At 40.2% G+C, this 17983-nt stretch overlaps 1 protein-coding gene across 3 annotated transcripts in view; it reads left to right on the forward strand.

The window, feature by feature from the left end:
- The window catches only part of pcsk5b (proprotein convertase subtilisin/kexin type 5b), a 75713-nt gene that overhangs the window by 47083 nt on the left and 10647 nt on the right, over positions 1–17983 (forward strand). The window contains exons 17-24 of one of the 3 annotated variants that reach the window (XM_069699415.1): positions 354–438; positions 2193–2296; positions 2473–2611; positions 4035–4150; positions 11741–11843; positions 12190–12326; positions 14971–15171; positions 16621–16683. In XM_069699415.1, coding sequence (XP_069555516.1) covers positions 354–438; positions 2193–2296; positions 2473–2611; positions 4035–4150; positions 11741–11843; positions 12190–12326; positions 14971–15171; positions 16621–16683 — 948 coding nt within the window. Of the gene's footprint in view, positions 1–353; positions 439–2192; positions 2297–2472; positions 2612–4034; positions 4151–5641; positions 8089–11740; positions 11844–12189; positions 12327–14970; positions 15172–16620; positions 16684–17983 lie in introns of those variants that run through there. The other 2 variants (XM_069699416.1, XM_069699417.1) reach the window with 2 other exon arrangements.

Raw genomic sequence — 17983 nt, forward strand, 5'->3', positions numbered from 1 at the left:
TGCGGAAGGCAGGAGTGCCCATGTGCATTGTGTCAAAGCGTGTCATTGCCTTTAGTCTGCCTTTTGAAATATTCATGTTTATTCCCATCCTCCCTCACTACCACTGCAGTCCTCTTTTTCAGACCCCGCCCCCACCGCCACCACCCTTCATCTTGCCATCTCTTTCCTCTTCTTCCTGTTTTGTATGCCCCTTCTCTTCCTCTCCTCCACTTAACTTACTTCCTCGCTCATTTTACCCCTTCTCATACTCTTCATCATTGTCTTTCTCTATCCTTTTTCTCTTTTCCAAATGCAGCCAGACTTCTGCTTCCTGTTAGCCACTGTGTGTGACTGGCAACCTCTTTGTCTTTCAGATTCCAACATTTGCAGGAGATGTCAGGAGAACTGTAAGAAGTGTACAACCTCCAATATCTGCACAGAATGTAAACCTGGGATGAGGTAAGCTGGAGGCCATGTCGATCGGAGCCTAACCAGAGTTAGTTAGTCAGTTAAGTGTCTTGGCAACCACTAATTTCAGTCTCACTGTATCTAAATGAGGATGGGTGGTATAATTTTAGTAACTTTCCAAAACAGACAGTCTTGACATGTACTTCATGCAGCAGTCGGTCGGCTGTGTGGAGGTGAGAAAGTAAGCGGAGTAACTAATTGTCCCTTTTACATGTGCGAACAAATGCGTCAGGAAAGATTGTTAGAAAGCATCCACAATCTGGCCCTCATTATGACCGCAGGCATTTTGTCTTTAAACAAAGTCAGATGTCAAGTTGTACCAACGGCTTTGTTTCAATCATACTGCCAAAGTGCACCACACTGCCACAACTCACCCAAATATATGGTTTAATTTAGCATTAATTCATTGTAAAATATGTGAAAAACATGGTGTTCATGTGACTCTGCGGCTCTGTGCTTGGAAAACCTTGAACATTTAATGTTCCATCAGTTTTGCTTGAATGTCAGTTTTGTGGTTTCAGGATAAAAACCTTTTATCTAGTTGAACACTGTAGGAACACATTGCTGCTAATTCAGACCAGCATGTTACTCTGTGGTTTATGGTTGCCAGCATGAACCAGGGTTTCCCAACTGTTTTCCACTTGGGACCCAAATTGGGTAAACTGAGATTCACCCAGTGACCCAGGCTTATTAAAACCCACATATACTCGTGTCATATGAAGACCCACAAGAAGTGGATCTGTTTTGGGTTGTAATCCTTACTTTGAAGAACCTCTGCTCTGAACCTTTTCATTAACCATGCAGACATGTTCCAGTTCAGTTCACTTCCTCAGCCGCCTCTTCAAACCGACCCAACTACACTTGACCTGACAGGATAGGGCGTTTCAAAGTGCTGGAATTCCTGATAGGTCATGAAGGAAACACTTGTGAAGTGTTTAAAACATATTGTGGTCTTGAACTCAACTTTAAGTGTTCATTGTAGCCAGAGGTGGAGGTGGGGACACTTAAAGGCCATAATTTCTTCTGAATGTCAGTGATATCACAGTAAGACACATGATCATGCACTTATTCTCTCTCTCTCTCACACACACACACACACACACACACACACACACACACACACACACACACACACACACACACACACACACACACACACACACACACACACACACACACACACACACACACACACACACACACACACACAGACACAGCCTTCCTGCTCCCATTTAATTCACCATTAATGTTCAGTTAGGAGCTGGGGAGGAAGAGGGGACCAGACCAGATCGCTTCTGGGAAACTTTAGCTAACACGGACCAGCTGTTTTTCTGCTCAGCGCAGCAAGCTCACCAATCTGTCCTCACTGTGACTTCACATCGCTGACTTTATAACCTCCAAACTTGCCACCTAACTTGCCTCTACCCCTACATCTTGCTCCTCCAAAATCACTTCTGTTGTTTGTTGGTCAAAAACACAAGTACATTTGATTACGCTTTAAAAACAGACATATTCCTGTATATTCGTAAAAGTTTGAAGTAAAGGCCCGTCGTTGTTATGCACACCCACATGGTGCTGCAGTTTTTTTTGATTCATCAATGCTCCTGCATCCTTGTCCAAAAATTGTACTGCAGCAGTTGTTGTGTCCGAGTTTCAAGTGAAAGCTGGTCTAAGAGTTTTTCAATATAATATTTTTTCCTCGTATTTCTTATGAAGGTGTATCTTGTTTGTCTTTCACTTTGCAGTCTCCAAGGAAACAAGTGTCAGATGACCTGTGACCCAGGGACTTATTACAATGGACACAGAAGGACTTGTGAGCCCTGTCATCGGGCATGTGCCACCTGCGCGGGTAGGAAGTCCATAAGACCTTTAATAATGAAATACCTTTACCAGGGTTACATCTATCATGTAGGTCAGCATGTAGTTTTGAAGACATAATAAACACTTTTGAACATGTTTTGTTTGTCATCTGAATAGTAATGCTCTAACAAAATTCCTAAAGCGTGTGGTCATGTTATTTTTCAGGCACAGGTATAGAGGCATGCACTAAGTGTGCAGAGGGCTACTTACTTGAGGATTGGCGGTGTGTGTCAACATGCAGCACTGGCTACTACCTGTCAGAGCAGACCTCAGACAACGGACAGGTGCAGAGATCCTGTAAGAAGTGAGTCAGCGTGCCTGCCAACACCTCTACATCACAGTGAATAAAGGGGGAACAACTTTCCAGTGTGCAGAGATAAAGAAGAAACTCTACTCTGCTTGAGCAAGTGAAGAGCAAATTTCCTATTTGACTTTAAATCCAGTTTAGCCTTTGCAAGTCCCTCAGCAGTGAACAGCCTTGGCATTTCCTGGTTTCTGAGAAAGTGGCCTGCAGATGATTCAGACACCAGCTTCTCCTGTGAAACACAAAGTTTGTTGCAATACACCTGTATTTAAAAGTGGGATTCAAACAGGAATATTTCAACAAAATTCATCTACAGTCACTATAACAACAAGGAGAAAACCTAGGAACAGATTCCTACAACTTCCCTGTCAATTGGAGTTTATAATAAAAGTATGAACTTGTGTTCCTTAGTTTTTGCATGGCTTTGACAAGCCAATCAGAAATGCCGTTTGTGGGAAAGCCATACACAACTTTGAGACTGAAGCAATGACTGCAGCAGACAGTTTTGTTGTCTCACTCTTTAGTAATGACAACCTGGATGAGGAGAAAAGGGAAGGAAAGAACATGTAAACACGTGATGACGGTTAGATGTCTCCTATCACACCCACAGTCAAACTCCTCCACAGAGTCAGGCGTCTTGTCTGCTTTTCTTATCGTTCCATGGTATGGGCTCGCCTCCCTGGTATTTTTCTCTCCCACCTTGAATAATAATTGCTCACTTGATCCTTTGCTGTATTTGACTCCTTCATTCTCTGTCAGCTCCCCTTCGCTCACAAAACTTTATCAGATCCTTTCTGATAAATATTTTTCCCATTTTCCCATTACCAAGATGGTAAATGTGAAGACTGTTTTCATGTAGCCTAACATAGATTTTTTTTTTTTTTTTTTTTGCACCTAAAGGATCTACGTGTAAATGCAAGGCATTGTTTTATTTTTTTAATTTTTAATTTTTTTTTATATTTTGCAAACTAACATTGATCTGCTCTTTTATCGTCAGTTGTGTTGACACACTTTTACAGTTTAAGATGCACATCAGGCCAGAATACGGAGAAATAAATATGATTAAAAGTGCAGGAATAGGGCTCTTTTTCATTCTGCAGTTATTATTTACACAAAACCTGATATGACTCTTTAGTATTCAAGTATAAAATACCACACTGTACTGGTGTGTTTGTTACTGAGGGATCATTTACTTTGTTTTTATGATTATAGTTTCTTATAATACATAGGTTTGAGTGTATATTTGGAGAGTAGTAAAGTTGAAATGTGAACGGTTGATATGACAAAATTTGGAACTTAGTCAATCACTATAAAGGTAAATGATGCGCAGCATGTGACAGATATCTAAACTGAACAATTCTAACTCTCAGAAGATTTAGTGCTGCCTAGACTCATGCATAATTCTTCATACAACCTTTGACAGGTGTGACAATAGCTGCTACGAGTGCTTGGGACCTGGGGAAAGAAACTGCAGCAGCTGCGTCAGTGGTTACAATCTGGAGGCAGGAACCTGCGTGGTCAGCACCATCTGCAAAGATGGTGAGTTATTGGCTTTCTTATCTCTTAGATAGTCTTGATGTGTGTTGCATTGCCTCTTGCGGTCATTGTGGCTGGCATTAAGAGTTAGACTAGGATTGAATTGAGGTCACAGAAGAATAACCTGCTTTAAAATGAAAACAAAAATCATATTTTTCCCAAATGTTGAATGCAAAAATAAAATTGTGAGTTAATCAAAAACCTCAGAGGTGCAGATTACCGTATCATTTGTCTCTGAGGCTTTCAGACTATTTTGTGTCTCCAGGTAAATTAATTTCTGTTATATATCCCACAGGGTGGGAAAAAAAATCAATGCCAACGGTAGCTTTTTTTGAAGCACTCACTTGTGGCCTTTTTTTCTAATAGTTTGAGCTTTGTACTAACACTTTGAATTAACCTGCTTACTGTTGTAGCTTTAACGCAGGAAGTCTGCTCTTGCTTTTGTGCTTTTTTTTTTTTTTTTTTATCAAGGTCTTATTTAAATTCAGCATGTTACTAATATGAAATCTCTGGAATTACACACTCACTCTTATTCTAACATTAAGCCACACTTTTCCTGGTTGTTCTCACTATACTTAGTCACACTGAATAGGCTGAAAGGATCATTGAGAGCATCCTCCTTTTTTTTCCTTTTCTTATGCATTTCATAAATCTGCCCCACTAAAATATTTTTCCGATCTTCTTTTTTCATAACTTGTACTCTCCATTTTCTTTTATGTGAGCTTCATCCTATAGTCTCTTTTTCCAAATTGTGCATGCTTGGTTATTGATCTTTTAATGTAAACCTTCCTGCTTTTTACTGACCGGCTGACCTGATGGTCTGAATTTGAGACCCACGCCTGTGATTTACTGCTCTTGCCATGACCTTGTAGTTAAGATGTACACATGGCCACAAAGTCTCCCAGCTTGTGATGAGATAAAACTCTGAGGAGAAAATGATCTTCACGGTATGACCTTTCTGTTGATGATGAGGACTTTGCTTAAAGTGCACACTCAGTCTGTTGTCCACCTTCCTAAACCAAAGGTTCATATATTTTCAGTGGCATCTCAAACGCTGTTGTTGATAAATTAAATAATTGGCTTACAGTTTTTACAGACTGGTGGTCCACTTCAAGACTTTTGTTTATGCAAAATGACATCAAGTTGTGAATTTCAAAAATCTTCAATTTTCTAATTTTGTGACGTTTGTTTTTTCTCTCTCTGTTTTTTTTCTCCCAAATCTGTTTTCCCCTTCCTCCTGACATGGATCCAATCACTCCACTGGACTACAATTATTTTCCACCTCGATGAACATCACGTGTGATTGGATCACAAAACTCTTCCTGTCACCTGAACCCTCTCCTGACCAATCACACGGCTCTGCCTGTCATTCAACCATTGCTAATGGTTCTGCCCTGTCTGTTTATGTGTTTGTTTGTGTGAACCCCCCCCCCCCCCCTCCCCCCGCCCTCTCCAAACTCCCCCCTGTATCTTTTCTTCCTGGTCTGTGGAAAGCAAATGAAGAATCTTGGGCGGAAGGCAGTTTCTGCGTGCTTGTTAAAAAGAACAATCTTTGCCAGCGGAAAGTGCTGCAGCAACTGTGCTGCAGAACGTGCTCGCAAAAGGGGTGACGGGACATAGTCACTGGGCGTAAAGGGAGTGCAGGGGGGATGTGGGGGCTCAGGGGAACCCCTCCTTCTCAAACCCCCTGCCCACTCATTCACAGTCACATAATTTATAAGAGAATCTGTGCCTCTTAAAGGGACTGCATCGGAGGTGCGATGACAGGACTACAACAAACCTACCTTTTTTCTGTACTGGGACACACACACGTGGTCAGGGTGTAAAATGACTGGGACTTACTTCAAGAACAAATGAGCAAATGAAAACAAAAGTGAAAACAAACAAAAGAATAAAAGTGTCGGTATTTTGTGACCAAAGCATTAATGCCAAAATAATTGAACCTTCTTTTTTGTTGCCAGTGTAGGAAGCATAGCTAAAAACAGGAGCCACTCAGCCTGTGAATCTCTGAATACGTCTGTGTGTATTTTTATTTTGGCTCCTCTTCCTCCTCTCTTTCCAGTGTTAACGATAAACAGATGGAAAGCGAACATACAGTAGGAAAGGCTGTGGTTTTCTGCCTGTAAATATACGTCAAAGGAGAAAAAAAAAAAAGAAGAAGCTCACTTAGTAATGTGAAAGTAATGTGTGTCTGGGCTGACTTTGGCTGTTTGGGGGAGAGAAGACAAGTTCGCACACAGTTATATTCACACACACACGCACGCACAGCACATAGATGCGTATATACCACACACACTCATAAACATAGATACATGAATCAGCTACCACTTGAAGATACAGACGCTACAGTTTCACCATATGCCATGACTGATGCATGTTACTGACCAAAATCACCTCATTTCATTTATTTAAAAGGAAAAACCTGCCCTCTGAATAGTGTGTGTGATTGTCTTTATTATTGGTGTGTCTCGGAGAATGCCATTAATTCTTGATGTAAGCCCAGACAGCATTGATTCATTCAAGAGGTAGTATAAGACGAGTCGATAGTCATTCCTTCCAGAGCTTTCTGCGGGGAAGGAAACACGGCAGTGAGTTCAAATGAATTTGTGGTACGAGGGATGTACCGATGCCCATTTCTCACTCATGACGATTTTAGATGCTGAACTTTTGCCCAAAACTGAGTATTGATTCCATCCATTACTGTGACTAAACAATATAAAGCTCCTCCATTATTTTGTTGTCACTGGATAAAGTAATTGAAATACAACTCATATTTGTTACAGGGATCTGCGATAATTTTATATGTTGGTTTGATTTTCCACATGCCATATATAACCCCGCTGGGGGAATTTTGCCCAATAACGATATTCTATCTGTATTGGTGAATCCCTACATGTTACTGTTCTCAAATAAAAGTTTTAGACGTTTCTGCTCTTTGTCATTCCACTATAATGGCAATGCATATCAACTGAAGTACTGCTCTACACTTTGAACACAGAAGGTAAAAAATTGGCACAGAAAATATTCTTGTTATTGTGTTTCATCGGCAGGTAAATGTTTCTGGCAGGCAGACAGACAGCGAACTACTACGGTGCAAATCGGAGCAGTGACGATTTGGCTTTCAGTTGTCTCAGAAAAAGGCATTTTGTTCAAAATTCAAACATAAAAATGCATTTGGCAGCCAAACTTTGTGGTCAGTCAGCCCAAGAAAAATTTGAAAACAAACACAACAAGGCAATCGATTAATTTTTTTTCTATTCACCCTGTAATTGTTAAAACTGAAAGTGAACTGATATCTCTGCTGAACCAGGCGCTGTGTCAGAAATGTAAATCGTATTAAGTTGAGTCTACGTGTGTGATAAAGCCAACAGGCTTCAGACAATTGGTTTCTCCTCCTGTCTGTCCCTGAACTTTACCCGATGGAACTCAAAGGTTATTCTGGAGGTGCTGGTTTCTAATAAAGAACAGCAAAAAAATAAAATCATGTTTAAGATTCTTATTTTGTGTGGGTTTTCACACCTACAGCTTGAGCATTTACAGTATTAGATGAATTGTTGTACTGTCAACTGGTTATGGTTATTGATGATTTGTAATAAAGATTGATGAATCCCCTGTTTTGGTTAACAAAAATTTTATCTTGGTCATTGTTTAAGATGACTTGTGTGTGTGTGTGTGTGTGTGTGCGTGTGTGTGTGTGTGTGTGTGTGTGATAGTAGAGGCATACATATGCACGCACGCACACACACGCACACACAGGCACACGCGCACACACACACGCGCGCACACACACACACACACACACACACCCCTCCTATAAAAACTGTTTTTATTGTGTACCTGTGACATATCTGTGACAATGCATTATTAATGTTACTCAAAGTCCTAGTTTTGAAAATCTTTTTTTTTTACTTAAGTGTTCTTATTAAAATGTTTAATCTGTTCATGTTTTTGTTTTCTTTTCAGTTCCCATTAATTATTTTAATTAGTGTTTTCTCAGTGTCATTTGCATTTTTTTAATCAATTTTCCAAGACATTGTTTTCACTGATTATTGAGTTAATTTTTACACATTCATCGATGGCAGTAATTAAATGAAAGTTGTGAAATCCCCAGGCAGAGCACTCAAAGGGAAATAAGGAGAAGAGCCGTAAGAAATTTCTTGTTTAGTTATAGTATTAGTAGTGACATCGAACAATCATCCAACAGCATTCAATGAAGCTTCAGCTTGATGCTTGAAGGCTGTCTTGAGTCACTTGCAGTATATTGGAGATATTTTAATTATATATCTGCAACTGTAACTAACCCTCCCATTAAAGCCATGCCGCTTTTTTTATGTATCCGTGCCGGGGAAAGCCCCAGCTGAAGGCATTATGTTTTCGGGTTGTCGGACTGTCCGTCCGTCGCATTCTCATGAATGTGATATCTCAAGAACATTTTGAGGTAATTTCTTCAGATCTGGCACAAACATTGACTTGGTCCCTGATTAAGTGTTTGGAGTCAAGGGTCAGGGGTCAAGGTCACTGTGACCTCGCGTATGTCCAATTTGTGTGAAAGTGATATCTCAGGAATGCCATGTGAAAATTTCTATGAATTTGGCATGAATTTTCACTTTGACTCCAGGATGAACTGAATAGATTATGGTGATCAGAGGTCACGGTGACCTTACATCTGTCCAAATGCTGACTCGGTCCTCACCAAACTCCAAACGAATGTTTGTCTTGTCGCAGCTTGAGTTCCCTCCAGTGCAGATACTTGCCATAATTAACTTAATCCCTCCACTGTTTAGCATCTCAAATAAAAGAGAAGCCGTGAGGAATCTTGCAGTAACTTATAAGCAGCCCGCACTGTGGCTCAGTGGTTATCAGTATGTGTTTTTTGTCTTTGGGTGCTTCCCACCCCAAAAATACATCAATGGGACTTTTTGCTTTCTTGGACACCAAGTATGTGCAGGTGTCAGGAGGTGGTAGGGCCAGGGAATTGGGATTCAGGACCGGGTGTGGCAGATGTCTGTGTGATACCTGCCAACAGAGCTCTCTCTCTTGACAGAGTAGACTGTCCATGTCCTCACAAGGTCAGCCGAGTCCATAACAGAGGAAAAGTTTTTCTCCCCTGAGTGACAGGGTCTCTTTCTTCTCCGCTCTATTCTTCTTCCGTCTGGCAGTGGGAGTCCAAAGTGTCTGCTTTTGCTGAGTGGAGCTGTACGACTTTCCGTCCCCTTGAGAACTTGGCTCTCTGTTTGTTTGCGAGCGTGAGTGAGGGGGAGACAAACAGAAAGACAGGGAGACAATTTGTGTGTGTGTGTGTGTGTTGTGTGTGTGAGAAAGAGTGATGGCGTTTATTCGGGGGCTGTTTGAATGGTTTTAGTAGAGCTCTACTGAATGGGAAGCTACCGCCTGTTGTGTTTGTACACAAAAAAGCTCTTTTGTTTTGAAAGGAACAATTGAGCTTTTCACAGAAAGCCAGAGAGCACAGACAACCTCACCGCTGCCTTGAAGGATGCTCTCACACACACACACACACACACACACACACACACACACACACACACACACACACACACACACACACACACACACACACACACACACACACACACACACACACACACACACAGCTCCATCCTTATGCCTGAACCAGTGTCTGTCACCTTTGTCTTATACAAAAGTGGGATTGGAGACAATGTTTATGCCTCTTTTGTGATGGCTCTTTTGAATGCAGCCAAGTGTGAAGCTGAAGGTTCCCGTTTTTTTGTTTTCTCTTATGTCTCTAGAAACCTTAGACACAATGGCTTATATACCTTTAATGTGTGAGCAATGTTTACTTCCTCATTCCTGAGGAAGAAAAAGTAATTTGGGAAGCATGACTTATTTATAATATTATGTGTGCAATAACAGAGATTTTTACAGCTACATCGTGTGAAATGACATTAACATGTCCACCTGGAATTTGATAATGCTTTTGATCAATGCCAGCGACTTAACGACTTTGCCAGGTGTTGAGGTTTCTGGCAACCAGAACTCAATTTCCAGTCTGAACTCTGTTTTGCAACAAAACCTTTCCGGCCCTCTGAAACCTACGCACATTTTCAACATTTTCAACTGTGGAGGATGTGACCAGGGAGCTGGAGGAGGGATTGTTCCTTATGATGTGGTTAATGATTCTGTTGTATCTCTGCTCTAATTAGCAAGCTCATTCCTCCTCCAAACAGTTGGCCAGAGGCCTGCTGATGCCGCCATTACCTGGTCACCAGGTCACATACCTGGTCATAAGTTTTAATTGCTTACAGAATGCTCCTTTTAAGACTTAGGCTCGAGTCTAGACAGTTTTGTAAAATGCTAAATGATATTTTTAAACCGTCTATTCTCAGCTTGTCCCCCTAAAGGGCTAAAAAAAAAAAAAGGCTCAAGTTGTCCCTGACAGGCAGGTGGAACCAGAAAAATACATTAAAGGGTAACATGGTTTCAAGTTCACTTAAACTGTATGTCTTTGGACGATGGAAGTAAACTACACAAACATGGAGAGAACATTTAAACTCAACACAAAAAGTGCAGTCAGCCAGTTCAAAAAATATATTGTCATAATTAAAAAAATATTGTTAGTTTATTTTTACTGTTGAATAGTAGTATTGTTTTTACTTTGTACTGTAAGGGGCCAAAAAAGTGTTACATTTTCAAATGTGACATTTTGAAATCTGAAATGTATTTGTATTCCACATTAACACAAGATACAGAGAAGAAGAGCTACAGTTAATATGCAAGAAATGTCACAAGCCAGAAAATTCTAAATTCAAATAATTTACTTTTGGTTGTAATTGGTGCAACTAGGATACATCCCAGCATCAAAACATGTCACTCAAGTGAAGCTAAAATTACTGCCTTATAGCTATATTCCTCTGCCAACCAGTCAAGGTGCAGTTTACTTTAAAATTCCTTCAAGACATTCCCGAGATATTGGATTCATGAGAATGGGATGATTATGAGGTCACAGTGACCTTTGACCATCAAAATGTAATCAGTTCATTATTTAATTTAACTGAACATTTATGCTAGTTTTGAATGAATTTCCTCAAGGCGTGCCTTGGTAACGTGTTCATGAGAATGAGACAGATGGATGATACATTGACCTTTGACCTTTGACCCTGAAAATCTTATCAGTTCATCCTTAGACCAAGTGAATGTTTGTGTCAAATTTAAACAAAGTACCTACAGGAGTTCCTGAGATACCACATTCAATAACATGGGATGTGTGTGAGGTCACTGTGACCTTGATCTATCACTTTTGAGCCCCAAACTCGAATCAGTTTATTTGTGAAACCGAGTGAACAATTGTGCCAAATTTGTGGAAAATTCCAACTCTGCATTCGAAAGATACGTTCATGAATAAGATGGGCAGATGGATGGACAACCCCCAAAACACAGCTACGGGTACCATCGGGTACCACGGGAGGCATAAAAAACAAATCTGGTAAACAAATAAAAACATGGACTAAGCAAAATACCACATCACGCAACTAGTATGAAACTAGTCAAATGAGGCAGCATTATTGAGACAGCAGGCGTGTGGTACCGTCGTTCACTGTGGCTCTGTGTCTGCAGGACAATACTGGAGCAAACATGGGAAGTGCCACCTGTGTGATGCTACCTGTCAGCAGTGCACAGGTCCGGAGAGAGAGGACTGCATAAGCTGCCCTTCATCACGGTGACAACCACTGACATACAAACATCTACATTCAAACAATGTGAAGTAATACTGCTGAGTCGGTGTACTTCCAGTATTCCGATCCGACCGCTCTGCACTCTGTCACAAAGTGAAGAGCTAAAAGTGGATGTTGTTGTAAACATAGAAAGCCCTGAATCCACATGACCGAAAACTTTCAGCAGGTTCAGATGAAACTGTTTTCACTTGTGAAATCCTTGAGATGTATTGAAATAAATAACTCAAAATTATCGTGCAAATACACCAACTTGTTCTGTAAACGTGTGTTTTATACTCAGTAGCTGTGGCTGATTTTGAGTGTCCATTGTGAACCACACTCCAACTGCAGGTTCTTTGATGACGGACGCTGCGATATCCGCTGCCAGAAGGGTCGTTATGCCATGGGGAGGCAATGCCATCTCTGTCACCACACCTGCCAGGATTGCACTGACGAAGGACCTGACGACTGCACCAGCTGTGACAAAGGTACGCTAACCTCAACTAACCTTAAACACACATTGTACCGTCAACATACATTTTTGTGTAGCTCTCATAGTGTAAATTAAAATTTTATTTTTTTCACTGACAAGAAAAAATGTTACCAGTTAGAGCAGACACAATATTAGTATTATATATCTGAACTATTCTCTATCTTTCTATCCTGCCATATAAAACCTGCACGCTCTGGGTCTTTGAACTGACACAGGTAGCTTTTTGCAGAGGTCCACGGTGCTCACTTAAAACCCATCCATCAAACTGTGACTGGAATGTAAGTGAAATCGTGCTTTTTCGCAACATCGCATGGATCAAGTAAAGGCTCATTGGTGCCCGACTCCACCAATCAATCTTCTAAAAGTAAATGAATGTAATTAAAGAAGTAGTTCAGCCAAGGTTTCCTGATAGATGTGTTAAAAGGGGGAAATCAGTCATTTGTGAGTTGTATCCAAAGTGTAGAAGTTACTAAAAACATTTCAGGTTTTAGTTCAATTAAAAAACAAACTATCTGTATTTGATGACTACCTTTACTTACTTAAAGAAAAGCTAACTTCTTGTAGGTTTTGTGATTCTGTGCAGATAAAACCCATAAAAAAAAAAGCCTGTGTTATTATAGAATCCGGACATCATTACAGGATCACAGCTGAAGAAATATCTACCTGAGGGTGGTAGTAATAACAGTGTTTATCACACTGTTACAGACAGTATTATGTCTGTCAGAATGAAAGTATTTACACTGGGGAGATTCTGTTACTCACACACCTACATACACACTCACACACTTGGGTTACCAGACACCCAAGAGAAGATTAACAGCACATTTTCCCTACACACACACACACACACACACACACACACACACACACACACACACACACACACACACACACACACACACACACACACACACACACGCGCGCGCGCACATGCACGCACCCTCTCTCTCTCTCTCTCTCTCTCTCTCTCTCTCTCTCTCTCTCTCTCTCTCTCTCTCTGTCACCTTCACATGTGCACACACACACTCTCAATTAGCCGGCAAGTTTGTCTGACTGTGTTTGCAAATGCGGTTCCATTTAATTGCAGATCTGTCTGAGATTCAATGAGACATAACCATAATAGCATGAATAGACCCTCTATCTGTCATTTTTCCCTCAAAACAACCTCTCTTATCTTGGACAGACACACACACACACACACACACACACACACACACACACACACACACACACACACACACACACACACACACACACACACACACACACGTGCGCGCGCGCACACATATTGCTACATATTGAGCGGTAAATATGAATACGGACCTTCAATAGTAATGCTTTGCACCCCTGTTGTCACTAGAAGGGAAAAAGACGGGGAAAGAGATAAAACAAAAAATAGAAAACAGATGGTTCATCAACAATATAAAACTGCCTATTTTAAACTACTGATACCCACATACACCAGCCTAGGCACATATGAAATTACAGTCACACACACTACAGACATTTTTGTTTCATTTCTATGGAAGAAAAGACTGGCCGGATACTGAATACCTAACTCTGAATTGTAACTTCTACTCAACAGGACTGAAATCCATTACTTTGAAAAGCCTTGTATCACAGTTTAAGGCCTATCTATTTAAATGTACAGTGATTGAAAACCATTTTAAGGTTCACAAATTCAGACAAAAATGTAAGTGTTAGATTTTTTTTTAAAGATTTATTCAAATTGCTTAAATTCAGATGGTTAGTTTTGTTTTGGAATATCAAAGTCAGTCAGTCAACTGAGCTTTAATTAGACTGGGAAAACACTACAGTTCACATGAAATGGATAGATACACTGTACATTCAAATAAAAAAATAAAAAATCTAGCATTTCAAAACTTGAAATGACCTGCTAGAATTTATTAGGAGGGCTAAAGATGTCACAAATTCATAAAGAGGATGTTTTCTTGGTAAATTGTATCACTTTAATATTATACTTTGTATGCCTTAGCAACAGTGACAACCATAGCTGGAGGCTTTATGTTTGTCTGTCCATCCATCATGTGAATGTGCCAAATGTTCTTGCATTTATTATGGAAATTCTGAAGTTAAGATTCAAAAAAGAGAAGTCGTTTTAATTGTCTTTTAGTACACTTGCAAGTGAGACCATTATTTCACAGTCTGACAGATTGGACAAAATTGACCTAGGATGAAGAATACACTCACAATTTGTTCTTTCTTGCTCCACCCAACCGCAGTATCAGTCCCTTGGGAAAGGCGAGCTACAAGGCCAAGGCTAATCACAAACTATTTCTAACCGTCGAAGAATTTGTCCTCGCGTCTGCAAAGAATCCACAAATTCAGACACATCATCTAAGAATCTAAGCAGGGGGCCTTGTTGTTTCCAATGCACAAGCACATGCACACATTGAAGCATACATATTATAATGTTATAATTTTCCATTACGCAGTACACCGAAACATCCATACAGTGACTTTCTAAAAAAACTGCTCAGACCTGCAGTTAGAATGTTTTGTCCTGACCCACCTGTCTGAGTACGTCTGCATACCTGGTTTGTGCTAAGCACTCTTTCCTCTTCACTTGAGTTCTTGCCCCTCAGAATACTTTCTTTATCTGTTCTTTCTCCACCTAGATAAGTTTGGTGTGGCCAGGTACTTCTTTCAGGGTCAGTGTCGAGATGTCTGTCCAGAGCGGTTCTTCCACTCTGGGCGGAGGCGGTGTGAACCCTGTGCTGCAGAGTGCATCATCTGTATTGCAGCAGATCGCTGCCTCCAGTGCAGCCCAGGACACAAACCCAAGGATGGCCAGTGCATCCCGCTGGAGTGCAGCGCAGGTGAGAGATGCTGGTACAGACACATAGCTCTTTGTGACATGGTCACTGATGTCACTTTGAAATGCACCAGCCATTCTGAATACGTGGATGATTTCTACAGAGGCCACCATTTTGAGTATTGTTGTAAGAACAATATGCATGATGTGTCATCTAACTCTCACTATTGTTGAATAAATGAAGAGTTTGGGAATAATTTTATAGTAGCTGCCACTGTTGTTTGGCACCACTGTCACAGACATGGCCCGTATTTGGTAAACGTCACCTCAGGGAGCAAACATGCAGCACAGTGACCCCATTTTTAAGAAAATATTCAAATTAAAATATTCACTGAAGTTATGCCAACACACAAAGCTTGAATTATCAGAAATACTTTTATAATAGAATTCCTTTCGCAGTTTCGAAGGAGGAATTTCAAACCTCTGAAGATTACACATTTCACAAAATATTCAAGGAACTGTTGAAATTGACATTATGTGTCCATTAAGTGATTCAGGTAATTGCTTCTGATGTTTACAAGCAAACAATATAGCAAACAAGGAAAAACATATGGCACTAAACACCATAAAATAAATACTAACACACTATGTTTGTGTTTTGGTATTACAATATAACTACTGCTTAAGCTAATTGCTTTATGGCACCGGGAAAATATTCAGGTTCATCTACCTTGGCCAGACTGGTGCTGATGTGTACGTGCTTCTACTTTCTGTTGTCAGTGTGTTTGACTGAAGAACATTTGCCACATATATTTTTATCCTCTGAGAGATTGTGAAAGATGAACACATGATTGAGAAAGAGCTGACATGTTTTGAGTGAAATGCTATGTATACTTTTGAGATAAGGACAAGAGGTCTAGTTACAACACTGAGATGAAGGTGAAGAGTAATGATGACAGTTTGAAGGAATTAAAGTTAGTTTAGTTAACTAACTTTGTACTAAACTCTGTAATAAAGTGTCTTCCCTTCCCTTCCCTTCCCTTCCCTTCCCTTCCCTTCCCTTCCCTTCCCTTCCCTTCCCTTCCCTTCCCTTCCCTTCCCTTCCCTTCCCTTCCCTTCCCTTCCCTTCCCTTCCCTTCCCTTCCCTTCCCTTCCCTTCCCTTCCCAGTAAAATATGACAGGTTCAGTTAAAGCACTCTTTCTGGTTGATTGGTGATGAAAAAAAAGATGATTACAGTGTAAATTTTGATTGGTAGTAAATTGATTGTCATGTCTGTAAGATAAATTGTACTCCACTTAAATATATTGTGACTCATTTGTTTTCAAAACAAGAGCAGTGTTAGTCATTATTGAACAATTAGATATATTTTACATTCATTTTTGTAAATGAAATCAAAATGACATTGCTGGAGTCTTTTTTCAGCTTTTGATCTTCTCTATGTCATTTCACTGCCATTTTCATTTATGTATTTCTTACAGTAATCCACACTTCTTTTCCCACTGTGTTCATCAGGTGAGGTTTCAGAAGATGAAGACTGTCTCCACTGTGATGAAGGCTGCAAGCAATGTAAACGCAGTAAGTAGACTACATTTTACCGCCCTCATCAACCAAACTGAATAAATAAAACCAAGCAGAAGCAGTCACATGGCAAACCTACAAAAATCATAAATCAATTATAATCAATGATACCTGCACTGCTCAGCTTTAACTGTTTTCATACTTTTTTTCCAGTCCTCAGGAGTGAGATTCATTTAGGAAATCTTTTAATCAAAACATGGCACCTACTAGAGGAGAATTTATTGTACAAAATATGTTTGGTTGCATTTGATAATGGTGTCGCCTTTGACCTTTGCTGCACCTCACGCCCTGCTGTAGACACTTTATTACAGAGGATACATAAATTAACTTAAATGAGCAAATTTTTTTACAATTCAAGGTGTTCTGGAATTTGTAAACATTTGGCAAAATCTATTGGTTTTTTCCCCTGTACACTGAAATGTTTGTAAACCACATAGTATGAATGGTCCCTTGTACTGCTTCCATGTGCTCTTACACCTCAAACTCTCAGTGCAAGACACATAAAGACGAGAACTTCCCTCTCCCAGGGATGATTTATTGACATACCATTGCAAGTTGTTATTGTGAACAAAACTAGTCTGAGGTGGAGACGGACTGTTATTATGTCATTACGCATTCTGGGTGGAATATCTTTCTTCACTCTCGCTCCCACCACAACCTCCCTGCCACACACCCGCTTTTGGTAATCACAATTCTGCAAGCTAAACAAGTCAGTCAGCAGATTAGAGATCTGAGATTATTGGCCCTGTGATGCAATGCTACAGGCTAAAGTGAAGATGAAACAGTGCAGTGTCTGGGACTGGCATCTTATATGTGTATCTGCATGCTTAAACTAGGTGACATTGTGTTTTTGTAATTGTGAAATGCAGTTTTAGATATTTTCGATATTTTTTTAGATCGTTTTTTCAGTTGTTGTGGCTGATACTCACTTTTCTCTCGGTCAGTTTAAATTTGGGTGAAGGTCTTAAATCAGAATTAGGAATATGTTTGGATAAAGATGTGTCTTATTATGTTTTAAAAGAAAAAAAGATTCCTAAACTGTTCTGAAATCAAGCATTTGCTCGTTTAGTTGGGTTTTGTTTTCATTTGCCTGCAAGATTAAGATTAGATTTAGAAATTAATAAATTATGTCTGTGTGTGTGTGTGTGTGTGTGTGTGTGTGTGTGTGTGTGTGTGTGTGTGTGTGTGTGTGTGTGTGTGTGTGTGTGTGTGTGTGTGTGTGTGTGTGTGTGTGTGTCAGTTTTGTATGAGATCTATCAATGAATTTGCCAGCCTGACAGTGTGTGATGAGATGCAG

Source organism: Brachyistius frenatus, unplaced genomic scaffold, assembly GCF_029030835.1.
Source record: "Brachyistius frenatus isolate BFR_SWC_R1_liver_20210118 unplaced genomic scaffold, ASM2903083v1 Contig_30, whole genome shotgun sequence".
In the NCBI taxonomy this organism is placed as follows: domain Eukaryota; kingdom Metazoa; phylum Chordata; class Actinopteri; family Embiotocidae; genus Brachyistius; species Brachyistius frenatus.